The sequence below is a fragment of the Zonotrichia albicollis genome, chromosome 1 (genome assembly GCF_047830755.1).
Source record: "Zonotrichia albicollis isolate bZonAlb1 chromosome 1, bZonAlb1.hap1, whole genome shotgun sequence".
NCBI classification, from domain to species: Eukaryota; Metazoa; Chordata; class Aves; order Passeriformes; family Passerellidae; genus Zonotrichia; species Zonotrichia albicollis.
Window position 1 is genome coordinate 102,793,456 of NC_133819.1, and position 17,970 is coordinate 102,811,425.

At 38.0% G+C, this 17,970-nt stretch overlaps 1 protein-coding gene across 12 annotated transcripts in view; it reads left to right on the forward strand.

Moving 5' to 3' along the window:
* PIEZO2 (piezo type mechanosensitive ion channel component 2) overlaps positions 1 to 17,970 on the forward strand; it is a 286,911-nt gene that overhangs the window by 230,421 nt on the left and 38,520 nt on the right. For 8 of the 12 annotated variants that reach the window (XM_074548447.1, XM_074548409.1, XM_074548364.1 and 5 more), the window contains 8 exons: positions 2,864 to 3,107; positions 4,299 to 4,395; positions 6,206 to 6,365; positions 8,137 to 8,226; positions 10,150 to 10,271; positions 11,116 to 11,187; positions 15,227 to 15,330; positions 17,330 to 17,428. In XM_074548447.1, coding sequence (XP_074404548.1) covers positions 2,864 to 3,107; positions 4,299 to 4,395; positions 6,206 to 6,365; positions 8,137 to 8,226; positions 10,150 to 10,271; positions 11,116 to 11,187; positions 15,227 to 15,330; positions 17,330 to 17,428 — 988 coding nt within the window. The remainder of the gene's footprint in view (positions 1 to 2,863; positions 3,108 to 4,298; positions 4,396 to 6,205; positions 6,366 to 8,136; positions 8,227 to 10,149; positions 10,272 to 11,115; positions 11,188 to 15,226; positions 15,331 to 17,329; positions 17,429 to 17,970) is intronic. The other 4 variants (XM_074548434.1, XM_074548437.1, XM_074548441.1 and 1 more) reach the window with 2 other exon arrangements.

Sequence of the window (17,970 nt, forward strand, 5' to 3'; positions counted from 1 at the left end):
TCCATTCCTTCTGTCCTCCCTCAAAGTAAATAAGCTTTTGCAAATTTTCTTCTTGAAACCATTTTGAAGAGCCAAAGCCAAAAACAAGGCTGAAATGTAGAGCTGAAGGGATGACCAGGGGTGGGACTGTCCCCTTGGGAACCAGCTGTGCAGATTTCTAAGGTGTATTGTTAAATATCACATCCTCAGGGTGGCCTTTTGCTCCTGGTGAATGAAGGGAGATTTAAAGAACACTTAGAAAATGAGAGTTTGGAAGACTTACATGACATTGAACTAATGATCTCTGTGGTCTGCAGTGAAAGCATAAAATCACAGTATATGCTGTCCAAGATTCAGCATTTTCTCCTGTCTGTGTAGAAGCTTTTAAACAGAGGGTGTGCACCTCAAGTGTCCTCATGGGTTTGTGTAGGGTCTTTTGTTGGGGTGTCTTTGTCCTTCAGCCTCCCACTGTTGTGTTATGATCCCAGGGCAAGGAACAGAAACTCCTCGCTTCCTAATGTTCTGGGCTTTGAGGCAGAATTTAAAGATTTATCTATGAGAATGTGTCAAATTATTTGAGAGGTAACATGTAGAGAACTCCCCACCAAGACATGTCTTTGTTCCTGCTCTTACAGCACTTGACCTTTCCATATCAATTAGTGAAAATTAGGGGCATGCATGGCTCTATGCTGTAACAGACAAGATTTTGTATATTGTAACTGAAAGGAACATGATTTCAGGAAAATTTTTATCTCCCTGAAACAACTTGAATGGTTCCCTCCATTGTGCTCAATGTGGCCACCTTCTTGGGATAGCACAGAAGTACCTTGGATGGTTGGTGGTCTTCATTGTTTAGGCGTGCTTTGGCTGACTTTTTCAAACACCATTTGTGAGACATCCACTCCAAGATGAATTCTTGGAGCCATTTTTATTGTTGGATTTGCTTGTAACTGCACAGTTATAAAAGTCAGAATGCTTTCCATGTTTAAGGACTGTATCATTTGTCACTTGACACCATTCTAGTGCCTCCTCCCTTCTAAGAATTCTTCCATTACATGCAGTCTTGTTGTTTGGTTGGTTTAGAGATGCCCAAGGCTATTACATTTAATGCATATTTTGGAAATAAGAAGAAAATGTGTACTTAATATTTTAGATGACTGCTAAATTGTAGCAAATGGCTACCATTATAGTGAAAAAGTAGGTAGATTATTGTCTTCCTTTTCATATTCTCTTTAATTTCCAGAAGTTTTAATTATGACTGATTATGACTCAAGAAAATGCCTCATATATATGTTGGGAAGTTTGGATTGAGACAGTCTCTAAGAGTCAGAGTTCATTTTTATTGACGAGTATTAAGACATTGCTGTGTTTTGGATCAATTTGATTCCATTTTGGGCTTTTCTCAAAATATGCTGATGCATTTTGTTGGTAGTAAAGGACAAGCCTTTTGAAATAGAGCAGTGTCAGGAAAGTGATCGCTTCCTAGCCATCCCACACACAAATAATTATTATTAAAGGAATATCAAACAGAATATTATTTTCTGGAGAAACGAGAGCACCATTTCTAATGCACATCAAGTTAATGAAGACCTCCTCTACTGATGTCTTCTTTATTGTCCCAGCACGCATTGATTTTTTGTTAATGTTTTATCACCCAGAACCCAGTAACATCTCCAAAGTCATGATATTTTTAGATTTCACAGGCAGTGGATGACAAATTTCTTAAATATTTGTGGGAAATAAATATAAAGGAGCTTTCTTTTTACCTTTCATTAAATGCCTCTCTGATAAAATGTGTAATATGGGCCTATAAATGTAGGACTATAAATACATACTCCTAGAAAGTTCTGAGCCTGAGAACATCAAGCAGCAGGGGCCTTTTTATGTGGCTTCATACAGTGCATTTAGTTAATTTGCTCCTTACATGGTTTGGCTCAGGTATATGTGCACTCCTGTAGCTCTGTCTCCCTGCCTGGTTTCCTGACAAATGTAGTTATGCAGCCTGGGTGAACAGACTCTGAAAACACAGTTAGATTTGGAATCAAAACATTATAAATGGGAGGAAACGAAGAATTAGTTGGTTTTGCAGTGTTTAGTTGTATGTAGTATTTGGTATTGCCTTTGGCAGACATTCTTGTTTGAAAGCTCACCGAGTCAATATTAAGTCAACATTTTAAGGAATCTGAAAACACCAAATTGTTTTCTCTTTCTTTCCCACTGTGGGCCAGGCTGATTTCAGATAGCTCTCTCTCAGAGCTTCCTGGTAAATGTTTCAGTAAATTCTATCACATTTCTGTTCCGTAGAAACCTTTTCCCCCCTCAAAACTTTTACAGTTGATCACCATTAGAGAAAGATATTTTTAGCAGCTGTTTATGAAAACTAGTCTTTTGACCAGGCTGAATTCCCTAGAAGCCATCAATACATATGGAATTGTTTGCAGGGATGTACTGTAGTTGGCTTTTTAAAATAGATTTGCTATACTATTTGTCACACTTCTTGAAAGATGATCTCAGACAGCCTTTAGAGCTCCTATATGGCATTGCAGATAATATCCCTCTCCCCTGAATTTTGGTGAGAATGGGATGTTCTCCCTTCCCTGGTGCAAGGCTTGATCCTGCAGCAAGCACAGCACAGCACCCTGACTGGGTGTAGCAAGGTGCTTATGCACAGGGAGGAGCTGGAGTGAAATGTGTGACCCAAGCAGACCTGTGCATGAACCAGACCCCCTGACTGTGGTGTTAGTGGTCAGTGCCTGCACAATTATTGAAGTGTGAGAATGCCCAGAAGACCCTGGCACAAGTGTCAGCCACTGGTGCAGAAAGAGGAAAGATAGCATTGCCCTCAGAAAAAATGGGTAACTTTTTCTCCTTATTTTACTTCTAGGTCCTACTTGGACATGTATAAGGTGATAATATTTAGTTACCTCTTCTGGTTTGTGCTTACCATAATCTTCATCACGGGAACCACAAGGATCAGCATATTCTGTATGGGCTACTTGGTGGCCTGCTTCTATTTCCTTCTCTTTGGTGGAGACCTGTTGCTGAAGCCCATCAGGAGCATTCTGCGTTACTGGGACTGGCTGATTGCCTACAACGTCTTCGTGATCACCATGAAGAACATCCTGTCGGTAGGGAGCTGATGCCTTTCCTCTGCCCTCAGCACTTCAGTGTCATTGGAAGTGTGCACAGTGCGTTGAGCAGTCATTAAAAATCCTTTTTCGGGCCCACAGCTTTCTGCAAGCACAAAGCAGTCTCCATTTCAGTTCAGCATTGCTAGGGAATGGCAGTGCATATCCATCATAGGGAAATGTGCACCCATGTGCCCAGTTGGGCTCTGTAAAAGCTCACCAGCTACTTTCAAAGGGCCAGGTTCTGGTTTCTTTGCCTAATGAAGTCTCTCTTTAGAAGTCTCATGAAAAGTGGAGTGAAAAATGAGTAAGAAGTGCAAAATTAGTCCTACTGTTGATAAGTAGTGCACATTTAATTGGACAATTTATTTAAATAAAGAATTTTCAAACTAGTATGAGATGCAGTTGTGTGATGTAATGTAATTAGTGAAGTTGACTACAAAGTTACAAACTCCATTCCTGTTTCCTTTAGAACTAGTGTGAAATTCAGGTGGAAACAGATGTATTTGATAATTAAATGTCAAATTCTTCAGCAAAATATGAAATATTTTTCTTGGATTAATTAACTCTTTTATATGTATTCTTGCAGTGGTACTGACAGGTGATTAAGACAAGCCAGTAATTTCAATCTTTTTGAAAGATAAATTTAGATTTATTCCTGGCAGTTGCTTTTTAGCTTTGAACAGTTTTAATGCTGGACTGCAAAGAACAGACATTTTTCTTTTTACATTTATTTAAGTCACTACACTGAAATAAAATTGATTTATGGGTGGTTTGAATTTGCAAATGTTCTAAATGCTTACATATGTGCTTCATTTTATGCTTGGGAATTCAGTGGAGCTACATGTGTCTTAAACTTGTCCATGTATGTTTGCAGGATTAAGTCAGTGATTTGTAAAAGTTGCTTAGTTGTCATGTTGCATCGTATGCCAGATGTGTCCCTTTCTGTGCAAAAAACTCAAACAAGCCCCACATACCTCCTGTCTCACTAATAATCAAAAAATCAAATTCTGTCTAAGACCAGTTTGTGTGTCACTGGTAAAGCCACTCTTTCTTCCAAGCTCTTTTAGTAATGAGAATAATTCAACTGCCCTTGGCTGTGTTATTTCTCATGTAATGTAAAAACATGTAATTTTTCTTATCCTTATTACTGCTATGTCTTGTTATATAAAACTGCCCTTTTACTTGCAGATAGGAGCGTGTGGCTACATTGAATCATTAATTCAGAAGAGCTGCTGGGTGATTCAGGCATTTAGCCTGGCTTGTACAGTTAAAGGCTACCATATTCGTAAGTACAGCTTATTTTTCTCCATAATTTTCTATAAATAAAGAATCACCTTAATATCTTCTACCATATTTAAGTTGTGCCATCCCTTGATATATTACCTTTTGAAAAATCTTGGATTTATATTGATTAACAACACAGAATATTAAAAACATTTCACAGAAACAAGGGGGACACGTGTACAGAGAAAACTGCCACCATGCCCATACATCCACCCACAGCCAGCGTTTGCTTTAAATGAACAATTCACAGATATTGGCACTTAACACATTTTCCCATAGATGCAGGTGATGTGATACCCTGGTTTACTGTACATCTTGAGCTAAAAGCTCAGCTCACCATCACTGCATCGACAGGGCACCTTTTCCCAGCTGCACTCCCCGTGTGCAGTGTGGGCTCCCATCCCTCCCTGTGTACCAGGGTTCAGTGGTTCAAAAGGCAAACCACTTCAGCTCACTGAAATGGCATGAAAGTGCTAATTTTTCTGCATGCAGACATAGTTTTAGCAATTTTTTTCCTTGCGATTATTCTCATGTGGTGATAAAAAGAATGGAGTGGATAATGTCTGTTGATGGAGGTGAGAGAAAGGATGAATGAAGTGTGGAGAGCAAAACCCTTCACATCTCAGTGAGCTATTAATTTGTCTCCACTTTGTCCTGACACCCTGGATTGACAGTTTGAAAACACCTGCAGAAGTTTTTTTTGGTGTGCTTTTGGGTTTGGTTTGGTTTTTTTCTGAATTTAAAGAGCTGTTTCAGCCTAGTGAGGCTGCAGCAAAATTCTGAATTCCTGTCATCATGATTGATCCTAATAGATAAGTGTGGGATAGGGGAAAAGGAAGTATATAGGAAGACACAAATTCATAGGATGAAAGGTGCCCAGGAATTCTCGTGTTAGCCAAAACACTTTGGGCAGCAACAGAAACTCAGGCACAGGTTTTCAAACTCCCACCCCAGGGTTTGGGCACAGCAGGCTTTGAAGCTCTTGGAGTTTGAGCTTTCAGAGCTATTAGATTGGCTTGGTTGCTTGAAAAGCCAGCTTCGAGCCAGAGCCTGTCCCTGGAGTTCTTCTGCTGCCTTCTATAGGGCAGCATAGGCCATGGAGTTTATAGTCCAGTTCCACAAAACCCAGTTTGATTTTTTAATATCCCCCAGAGAACTGTCTTACAGAGAATAAAGGAAGAAAGAAATAGCCCAGGCCAAAATCTAGGGGTAGGAGGAATGGGATTTCCTCTCTGCCTGTCTCCTCCTACCCCAAAGGAAGCAGTTTTGTGGTTTCAAATATTTCTTCTCTTATGCAATGGAAATGAGCATTGAACTGAGTTGTGGAGAAGAAAAATAAAAATAATCGGTGGTGACAGTCAAAAAGTCATTTTGACAAAAACAAACCACTTATTTCTCTTGTTGATAGCATTCTTAATTAAAAAATGAGAGAAAAAGTCACTTTGAAGAGAATAGGACAAAAAATTGATATATGCCATTTTAGGAAACACTGGAATCAAAAAATTCAGTGTAACAAAAAATATGCCTTTTCCATTCTTTGTTTTCAAGTACTTACTAAAGTAGGGTGAATTTATATGCAAATGATTCACTTCTGTTATGTCCTTACTTGTGGGACAGTGGCACATGGGACATCACATTGTTGGAAGCTTTTCAGTTTGCTGTGAAAGAAATTATGGCACACCTCAAATGGAAATGCATGACAACTTTCTTTAGGAAAATCTAAAATAATTCAAATAATTTTAAAGGCTAGGATTATTTAATTAATTAAACATTATTAAAGAATTCTTAACACTGATGGTGTCTTTTTCCAGCAACGAGCAATCCAGATTGTAAACTGCCCAGTGGTGAAGCAGGAATCATTTGGGACAGTATATGTTTTGCTTTCCTGTTGCTGCAAAGAAGAGTCTTCATGAGTTACTACTTCCTTCATGTGGTTGCAGATATAAAAGCTTCTCAGATATTAGCATCAAGGTAACAGAAAATTTAAAAGAAATTAAATTCAACAGCTCAAATCTCTCATGGTGGCAGTACTTAGTTTTTGCTATAGGTAGTACCAAAACAGTCTTTTAATATTGATTTAAACAATCCATGCTAAATTCATAACTGCAAACCCAGCTTTGACACCAGAAAACAAATTCATTGAAAATCTAATAGGAATTAAACAATTCTTTCTACCAAATGCTATCTGCTGCTCCTGTTAAAAGCTCTGAAAATATGTTGCAGCATTCTCTCAACATTGATGTGCATGAGAGAGAATGCCCGAGTTTCTAAGTCTTGGAAAGAAAACATTCTGCTGTTAGAGCTTGAGACAATTGTCCTTAGAAATCCCATCTCAAGAAGGAGAGAGGAGGAGGAAGACAGCAAAGTTCTTACGTCTGGCTTGGGAGGAAAAGGGAGCACTTTTGGGAAGTGTCACATCACTGAACACTGGCCAGGTTTGGCAAGGAAGTGTTAACCTCATTGGCCTGTTACACCACAAGCATTAACTCATAGCCATCACTAGCACAAACATTCTTCTGGTTTATGATATGAAGGCAGATGAGGAATGAAATACTGGTTTTAATTTCCATAGGGTTTCCAAGAAATTTTTTGTTAATATTGGAATAAATGTATTGTGGCTTTTTTTTCCTCAAAAGACAAACAGACATTGATTTCTGACTGTATTTCAGGAAAAATTTGGTTTGTATGTAATGAAATTAAGTAGTTTTTATCTTCCTCTTTCAGGGATCATTTTAAGAAGGGGACATGTTTAGCTGCCTATAATAAACAAAATTCAGCCCTGTAAAGAGAGCTACAAGACCTACACCTCCACCCCACATTGCATTAGGCTTTTGTTCTGAAGTGAATTTCAGTTCTGATGCCCAATTATGCTAAATATAATAGCATTTTTGTACTCTTTTTGTACCTCTTTTGGTGTGCTGCGTTCACAGTGAAAACAGCATAAAGCAAAATCATGAGTATCAAAATACGTCCTATATAGGAAAATGTGCATCCAGAATGAAAGAGTAGACTTCTAAAATTATAGCTTTTCTTACTGAATTCCTGACAAAAGAAAGACTTTAGATCTAGGTTACTTCTTTGAGAGGAACTTTAGGACTCTTTTAAGAGCCTTAAAAGTTCATGTGTGAATTAGGAAGAATGGTCATAACATTCAAATCAATGAACCGATTAAATTTCTAATGTAATGGGGTGGAAAGCCAGATTCTCTTGGCACATCAGAAACTTGCTCAAGGGTTTTTATCATCAGATTGAAAGCACCATCGTTTTCAGAGGGTAAAAGTGCAGCTGAATATATTCTTACCATGGTCCTAGATAAAGCTGGACCTTGCTCACAACTTCCAGGAGGACTGAGGCAGGGGATCGAGGTGATTATAAAGCTGAAATAACCATAAAAAAATCCCGAGGATGTGCAAGAAATCCTTTCTCATCCTTGAATCTACTTGCGGCGTTCTGTGTTTTGATGACTGGTAGCTGAATTTCTTGAGCAGCTGCTAGAGGAACATACAGGCTGAGTAGGATTCACAACATATGGCCCCAGATCTTGAAATGATTGTATGTAAAGATGTTACTGTTTTAGAGCAATTGATTGTTTCTTTCACACTCTGGATTAGTTTTGTTTGATGCAGATAAGGTCATGTATAGAAGGAACATAGAATTCTCTGTGATTAGTTGCCATAAGGAAGACTTGGAAACATTTAACATGTCCTCTCCTTTTTCTCTTTCTGTCCCGTTTCTGATGTAGGGGTGCTGAGCTTTTTCAGGCTACAATTGTCAAGGCTGTAAAGGCAAGAATTGAAGAGGAAAAAAAATCAATGGATCAACTGAAAAGACAGTATGTATTTAATGCATTTATATATTTATATACATATATATGCATATTTCTATGCATATGTATATACATATTTAACTGATTGCTGGTGTTTATCTTGCACTTTCTTTGATAGAAATACTAGCTTCTGGTATTTATCCACCACTTTCTTTTATGGAAATGCTTTACCATTACTAGAATTTTGTTCTGTATATCTGTTATCTGTATTCCTGGAAAAAATTGTTGCATGACTGCTCTTTCTGTTTTATTTGTGGTTCCTCCTGTGGTGTTTAAGTGCAAAATATATGTTTACCTTCACTGAAAATATTTGCATTCGATTCAAGTGGCTTGGAGATCCTTTCTCTTTATACAGCCCATAAGTCACTTTGGTTTCTCTTGCATCCAGCCAACAATTTCTTTGGTAACTGCAGAAAGTTCCAAAAAAAAAAAGTTTCAAAGCTCCTTCAACACAATGCATGGAAAGCCCTAATTGATTCCTAACCAAGTGTCAAAGCCCACTCATGACAGCTTCTTCCACGCTGCATAATAGAAGAATCATGGGAAGATTGCAGGGACCGTATTTTCTACCTATATAGAATCACATAATTATAGAATTGTTTGAGTTGGAGGGGAAAATCTAAAGGTCACCTAGTCCAACCCCCCTGTAATGAGCAGGGACATCTTCAAAGAGATCAGTTTGCTCAGAGCCCCATCCAGCCTGACCTTGAATGTGTCTGGGGATGTATGTATTTAATGCATTTATATATATATGCATCCACCATGTCTCTGGGAAACCTTTTCCAGGTTTTACCACCCTCATTGAAAAACCTTTTTCCTTATAGCCAATCTAAAGCAATCCTCCTTCAGTTTAAAACCATTGCCCCTTGTCCTCACAACAGACCCTGCAAAAAAGTTTGGCCCCATCTTTCCTATAAGCTCTCTCCAAGTACTGAATGGCTGCAATAAGATCTCTCCAGAGCCTTTTCTTCAGGCTGAACAACCCTAATTGCCTCAACCTTTTCTTGTAGGAGAGGTTCTTCATCTTCTGATCGCCTTTCTGGGCCTCCTCTGGACTCTCTCCAGCAGGTCCATGTCTTTCCTGTGCTGAGCACCCCAGAGCAGCACTGTGGGTGGGGTCTCATGAGAGCAGAGGGGCAGAATCCCCTCCCTCACTCTCCTGCCTACTTTGGTTTGGATTCAGCCTGGGACACAGCTGGGTTCCTGGGCTGGGAGTGCCCACTGAGGCTCATGTCCAGCCTCTCATCTGTTAGCACCCCCAGGTCTTCCTCAGCAGGGCTGCTCTTAACCAATTCATCCCCCAGCTGCCCTGACCCAGGTGCAGGACCTTGAATTTGGTTTTACTGAACTTTTTGAGGTTCCTGTACACCAGCTTTTTGAGCTTGTCCAGATCCCTGCAAAATGCAGTGCATCCTTCAGCTGTGCCAACAGCACCACACAGCTGGGTGTCATCTGCAAACTTACTGAAGGTACACTTGGATCCCACTTCATCCCCAGACAGTAAAAATAGCACTGGACCCTCAAGGGACACCATTTGTCACTGATGTCCGTTGAGACAAATGATCCTAAAGGATGAAGATGTAGTACATACAGTGCAGGGACAACCAAATCCCTGTTTCAGAGTGGCAAGTTTTGGGAAAAGCAATTTTAAATTATAATAAGATTGTTGAGTGGGAGAAAGTAAAGCAGTCATGATAGCAGGAAACCCAGCTCTCACTGACCAACAGAGTGAACATCTATGCTTGGTCTTCCCAGCCAGCCCCCTCAGAGCAATGTAACTCCTTCTGTTTAAGGGCAGGACTAAGGACAGTGTGGAATAATTCCCTTAGAAGTGTTGCAGAGTGTGTGTGTGCGTGTGTGTGTGTGTTTAATACTTGTTTTCCAGGATGGTTGAAGGTGTAAATCTAATAAGATTCTAACTTTTGCTAGAATGGATCGCATCAAAGCCAGGCAGCAGAAATACAAGAAGGGAAAAGAGAGGATGCTGAGCATGAACCAGGAGTCCTCAGAGGGGCCGGAGATTCGGAAGGTTTCTGAAGAAGATGATGAAGGTACCATTAGCTACTCCTGTACCATATTTCCATAAGGACCTGGTAGAACTGCTAGTTGGACAAGTGATAAATTTTTCTTGAAAACTGCCAGCACATAACAACATTGTTAGAAGAGTATCAGTTTCAGTCTCGATTCATTAAAAAAAAAAAAAAAAAAAAAAAAAAAAAAAAGAAAAAAAAATCTGTGGTATGTACTGAAACAAGGTTTAGAGAAACTGGTTCGCTTTGAGGATACTTTTGGTTGACTTCAGGCTGTTGTCAAAGGGCTGGAAAGAGTAAGAGGTTTGTTTTGGTAACAGTCATTATCTATAAACCACAGTTTTACAAATAGATAGCACCAACATTTTTCCAGCAATGTTTTCTGGATGCTGTTCTGTATTTTTTTCAGTCACTGAAATTTTTGTGTGCTTTTAAATGTTGTTTAAAATTATGGGCACAGATAAAATCATACCTATCCAGTGCCACATTTTCAGCATTGACCTGGGATCAGCAGTTAGTGGATTTAAAAATTTTTGGAGCCTGAAATATAAGGGAATTTGAGAGGAGGGAAATTTTTTTCCCTCTTTAAATTACAGTCAACTGTGACAGTATGTTTTAAAACACAAAACCCAACTTTTTAGCTGTTATAGAGTGGAATGCTGTTTTAACTACTGCATAAATCAGAGTACTTCTGCCTAGTGGTCACGGTTTTGAATTATTTTAATATTAAATGTATTCAGTAAACCTGACATCTGATGTTCTCATGAAATTTTAGCTCTTTTGAGAGAAAATAAAAATTATTAATCAGTGTAAGAAATATGTTTCTCATTTTGTAAAATTAATATTTGAACATATTTTATTTTAGGAGATGCAGACAAAGAGAAAGCCAAGGGCAAAAAAAAGCTGTGGTGGCGGCCTTGGGTTGATCATGCTTCCAGTAGGTTTTCTCAATCCTCTTACAAATATGTGGATTTAACCCTTATATCCTTGACCAGAATGAAGGCGTTCCCATAGCCTGTTTGTTTTATGCCTGATTTTGTGATTGTGACTTGATAGAAGGCTTGGGGTTTTTTTTTCAAAAATTGATTTCTTTTTTCCAATCTGCAAAGAATTTAACACGATTTTGAACTTCTGTGTGTTGGAAGCAAAGTTAGCTCATGATACTTTGAGCATTCTTAGAAAAATATCAAATCAGATAAACATGTGCTGAAAAGAATCTGTCTTGACCTCAAAGGTCTCAACTCCCCAATACTGCAAAGCTCAATATATTTAACAATGTGACTGTGAAAGTTTGCCAATGCATTCCAAGATTAGTCATCATTTCCTTTTCATATACCCATATTAGACATCTTTCTTTATGGTTCATCAGTCATTTTAGTATCAACTGTAGAAATCTGAGCACCACAGTAAGGCAGGAAGACAGAGAATAGGCTGTGTAGAGCTCAGCTCCATCTCTCTTATGCCACTTCAATGTGTGGTTGATGCCAGTTGTTTTGCTATTTCCATTTTTTTTGTGTTTACCTGAGAGCAAAATCATGTCTAGCCTTGTGCACAAGAAATTATTAGCATATGTCACACATATAATTGGGGCATTATGATGCAATTTGTTTGTAGTCCAGCCCATATGATAGAGTTCTTTGCTACATTATGGATTTGGTAGAAGAGGAAAACTGAGTAGGCTGCAATCTCAAGTCAAATGTCCTTCAATTGGATGTTTGTTGAATGAAATCAGACATGAGCTGTTTAGTAACCTCTGAAGATGTGAAAAAAAATCTTAAATGTAGGGCACTGATCAGAGTTATACCATAAAAACACAGGATCACAGAATGCATTGAGTTGGAAGGGACCCATCAGGATCATCCAGTCCAGCTCCTGGCCCTGCACAGGCCCGTCCCCAAGAGTCACACCATGTGCTGAGAGCACAGAGTGCTTCTTGAACTCTGTCAGGATGCTGCTGGGCCACTTCCCTGGGGAGCCTGTTCAGTGCCCAACCACCCTCTGGGTGAAAAATTTCTTCCTGATATCCAACCTAAACCCCCTCCAATACAGCTTCATGCCATTAAAATTATGAATGTCTATATTGTGCTTGGTTGTTTAGTTTAAGAGCTACTCCAAGTCATAATTTTACACATTTACATACTGCTTCATTTACCTATATGTATTTATTTATAAATTCAGCAGACATATATTTGCCAGCAATGTTTACCAAAAATGGGATCTTTATTTCTATCAAGTCACAAGTAAACTGTGCCTCTATTTTTGTTTTTCTAAAGGGCACACTGCCACTTTAGAGAGACCTATCCTTTTCAAAAGCCTTATGAAAATAAAATTCTTTTCCCATAATTTCATTAGAACAACAATGAAAAAACAAATAAAAACTATGATTTGTGAGTTTTTTCTATAGAATTTCAAGCTATCATGACTTTGAAGGAATGGGATATGGTCTCTTGTTTATTCATCACTGATTTTGTAGTCAGAAGAATTGCACAGAGAGATATTGACTTTGGCTTTTACTTATTTTGTTCTCATTATTTAACGTTCTTAGGCAGCAAGTTGCATTTTGGTGTTTAAATATTGAGCATTCTTGAAATTATTTACTGCAATAATGCAAAACCTTGTGGGAAACATCACAGACCCTGACTTTACAGCCAGCAGTTTCCTGCCACATCCCCACTCAGTGAAACATGGCACTGACAGTGGGTGTTTACAGGCAGGCAGACTGGGAATAGACTGACATTCCCCACTCATTCTTTTTGGAACACCACTGTAGCTGCAGCATTCTGCACCATTCTTCATCTCAGTAAATGGGTTTGTGGGTGTATATATGCGTACATTGAAATCACTCAAGCTTGAAGTTTTTAATTTAGATTTTTATTGTTATTTTTATATCACTTGCTATAATTTTATTGTGCAGAAAAAGACCTCCTTTTGTATATTGTAGCAATTAAAACAGTAATGAATTTGGGTCTGAGTAGAGCAGATAAAAATATCAGTGAGGGTTTCCTCATTGACAGTCACTCACAATCTCCCTTCTAGGGACATGTGGTTCCTCCTATGCTTGTGGATTATTTTTGAAGTTCCACAAAGATGAGCAGGAGTTAGGACCACATGCTCAGATTGCCCTGGGTCACACTGTTGTGTCTGATGTAGTGCAGAAGATGGTGACTGCAGCTGCCCTGGGGAGCTCTTTCCCCCCCGGCACAAGCAGATGATAGGATCATGCTTTCTTCTGCATCTTCCATCTCATCCCACAAAAAGCCTGTACATCCCTTTTCTCAGTAGGAGGAAACCACATTTTGCAGTACAAGAGGGGTCTCCCAAGCCCAGTCTGGCCATGAATTGTGTTACCTGTAGAGCTGGGTCTCTTCAGGAAGCCTTGTAGGTGACTGACACGCCGCTTGCTCCATTTTGATGTGTGCAAGAATGCATTATTGCTATTCAATCATACCTCTCTCTTGAGCTGTAAAAGGGATGGAACTGCTACATTGGAGTGTCCCCCCAGATATGCTTTAACCTAAAATATTTTGTAGGGAGATGAATGTAGTTTTATTTGTTTCCAGATCAGGCATTCCAAGTCTGACTGAGCGCTACCCTGAGCCTTTACAAAGCTGTACTGCCATAGAGGTTTTCCCTAATGTCAAACCTTACCCAGCTGATCTGCATTGACAATTTCTGCTGCTGACTACAATATACCATTTTATGAAAGAGAAGTGCAGGCTACTGGCTCTTAAAATGCTTTCATCTCTTCAACGCATTTTAAATGGGCTTTTTTGGAAGCTCAGCACCAAAAATCCATTTGTTTCATCCAGGAAATTTCCAAAATTTCTTTTCACCTCAGTGCAACAATTAGAATGGCTGGAGTGGACTTTCTGTCCCTCTGCAGGGCATTCATTGATGCTAAAAGTCGTAAGTGCGCACATGAGGCACAAAATGCCCTCTGTGAGGGAGTTTCAGATGGCAAAGTTATGATCCAAAGATCAGTTCTGGCAAATTTCACAGCCTTACCCTGAGGTTTGTGACTAGTTACATGTGATCATCTGTGCACACAGGATCTGTGTAGAATTCAAGGTATGATTGAATTATAACTATTACTTTTCCAGAGACCTGTAATGATGGATAGATATAATTTAATATAAATACATATATCAAGATTTTGTAAATTTTCATCTAAATAAGTATTCCTTCAAATATTTCAGCTTAAATGTGGCAATTAATTACCATTTTTCACTGCTGAGTGTAATTGCTGTGATTTTTATTTTTCTCTTGCTCATTACCTTATTTTTATTTTTGTTTTCCATGTTTGTTCATGTTGGCCTGTTGCCATCTGTGAAATAAAAACATTGCTTCTGTTCAAGGATATAAGGTCTAGCTTAATCACCGTGTACCTATGCTGTATCAAGGTTTCAGAATCTTTCTGAATCCATGGGCAAAAAATTGAAACTCATTTGCAATCATGTTAATAGAATCCAAGGGATTTGTTTTAAACAAGCCAAGGTTTTCCATTACCTCATCAAACTAATACTATCCCATTGCCTAGTTTAAAGGATTCCCTCAGTGTTTGAAAGAGAAATTCTGTATTTTTTGTCCAGTGGTTCTGTTCATGTAAGTTCATTTACTTACCTGCTGGGCTTTTTTTTACTCCCTCAAATAATTACAAGTCCCCAATAAATTTAGACTTTATTGTTATTTTTCTCTAAAAATGTAACTTTGTATAACTTGATAAACTTCAGTCCTTTTCTTTACATTTTGTTTTATAGGGATGCTTTCCTTAGTTCTTGTATAATTCTTATTCATGCCCAAAGCATTGCAGACTAACATCAAATAAATTGCCTGAGACCTTTTCATCTCTTGCTTCTTCTCTGTTTTCACCTCTCCTGGTTATGAATTTTTAAATGACTGCCTACCTATTCATAGGTCTTGGGGGAGTTGAGAATAGAACTTTTCAGAAAAGTAAAAAAATATTTTGTTTCACTTAGTGGTCAGAAGTGGAAATTATTATTTGTTTGAGACGGATAGTGAAGAGGAAGAGGAAGAGGAAAAAAAAGAAGAGGAAGAGCCTCGAAAAAAATCTGCTTTTCAGGTACTTTATTGTAATTTGCTATCTTGTTGACGTCTGGAAAAAAAATGTAGATTTCTCATACCACCAGCACATATGTTAAAGCTGCCAGTTCCTTCTCCTGAAATGTATTGGAAATTAAATTTCTTGCTGACTTAAAATGTGAGTTTGCCTTATGCTTTAAGCATTATCAAATTCTTACTGAAACTATACTACAGTCATATCTTCATTCACATATGCCTGAAAATCACAAAAATGCAATAAACAAAGTTTAAAGAACCCAAGCTTTATTTTTTTTTCTGTATTGCAATAAAGACAGTTGAGGAAGCTGACTTGCCTCTGATGCTACTGTGGAATGTCTCTAGTGTTTTTGAGGGGATGTTATCATTCCATGAAGAAATAATTCCCAAAATAAGCATATTTTCATGAAAAAGAAAACATACTTAATTTAAAAAAAATTATTGAACCCAGTGGGCCAGAGAAATATGTCCTTGGATTAGAAAATTACAAAAGGAGACTGCATCCATTTATTTTCTTTAATTTTCAGGGCAGTGTTAATTAATATATTTGCATTTTTAGTGCCAGACTGTGCTGATGCAGGACAATATTGTAATGTTAAAAAGTTATATGAGGTTTCCTATCTGCTTTCCTCCATGTGGACAGGCCGGTGTTAGACAATACCAGATATACTGGATGGCTTAAATGAAAAACGTGGGTGAAGAAGTTAGTGAACTACTCCTACATCTAGACTTGCTTTTGCTTTTATAAGATTAAAGTTTCACTGGTTGAAGAACTTTTTTGAAATGCTGCAGAAATTTGTCAGGTCTGTAGCTTCAAAAGCTTAATCAAAGAAGCAGTTTTTTCCAGCTGAGTATTTCCATCCAGATGCAGCCTCACATCGCTGCGGAATCGGCGCAATGCAGAACATTCAACCCAAGCAAGAGCAAGAAGCTGCCTCATGCTTTTCCATTCCCTGAGCCAAAATCTTTCAAACAAAGCTTCCCAGACAACATTACTGAATTAGAGAAAGACAAGTTTTATTTAACTCGTTAATAAAATGTGCCTTTGATTTCTGTACTGACATTGCCAGTTGGCTACATTGATTAAACTACATGGCAATGACATGAAAACAAAAATCTGACCTTAATAAAGGCAAAACAAATCTAGATCAAAATGATGTGATAAGTAAGTTTTGTTTTCTAGTGTTGCACTGTTTTTTTAAATATATTTTGCATTTAACTTACCTTGGGCCACAGAAATGGCTCATGACTTTCTGGGTCATTTTTCTTTCTGGTTTTCATGCTGGTATAGAGGAAAGTTTGCATTCGTTTCTTCTCATTTATAAAAACATTGGTGACAGCATTTTGTACAGATGTGCTGGTGCCAAGCACTGAGCTAAAGAGGTCTAAACTTGAGGTCAGAAGTTAACAAGATTGTTTCATTTATGCTGTGATTTGGGTTTCTTGTTCATTTCAGTCCTGAAACTATTAGTTTGGGGATGGAGGATCTGTTCATTATTTCAAAATTTGGTCAGATGTTCTGGATAGGTGGCCTGTTCTGCAGTATGTGCAATATAAACTTTCTGGATGGCTTTATATAAGCAGAGAATTGTAAAAACCAGAAAATTTATTTTCTTCATGGAAAGTTTGTTCATCCTATGGTCATCATACTTTCTTTGCCTTCCATCATCATGCACAAGGTCTTAGTAAAAATACTAGCCAAGTGAACTTTGTTGTAGATTCTGTTAAAAAATTATTTGAATGTAGGATCTTTCTTTCAGTGTAAATTGTGTGCAGTAGCCCTTTCGATGGTTAACTTGGAGATTTTAAATATTAGAGAATGCATTCAGTTAAGAGTCATATCATTGAAATTTTAATGTGAACAACATAAATTATCTTTTTCTCATATTGACGTTTATGAATGTAAATTTGTTCTTAGTATTCTAGATACAGTAATTAGACATCCTATTTATTAATATTTTCTGCTTTTCTACTAACTACTCTTGCTTTGTCCTTCTTTATAGAGAGCTATTGGAAAATTTGCTTCAGCCATTTTAGCCTTGCCAAAGTCTATCATTAAACTACCCAAAACTATTCTTCAGTATTTAATCAAAGCAGCAAAGGTACTTGACATTTTGCAAATGCTCAGTGTGTGACCCACCCCACAGTTCCTGATGTAGTGTATATATACCTCTGTCCTCATCTGCATTTTTCCTCTTATATGAATTAATAAGAAAAATGATGACAGCTGAAGTCTCATTCCTAGTAAATGCAATGCATTCCATAACTTTGGTGAGGTCAAATCACAAGAAAAGTGGTTTATCCTTTTTTTACGCACAACCCCAGAGAAAAAATGCAGACCCAAATTCTCATTTTCTTTTGATACTGATTTACAAGATGGTCACATCAAGTTGCATGTATCTTATGAATACTGTGGTAATTGATCTCAGAAAGCTGGTGAAACGTTTGTTAAACACACATTCTGCTGCAAACCCCTTTTCAGTTTTCTACTCTTCTGGCCTTTATCATCACAAAAAACATTTATGCATCTTCTTTCTTGCCCTGCTTCAATACACTTAGCATTTCCTAACTGTGGCACTGTGTATTATTTTTCACTCCATAGGTAACATGACTTTTGTAAGGAGTGGATGTTACAGATTGAGAG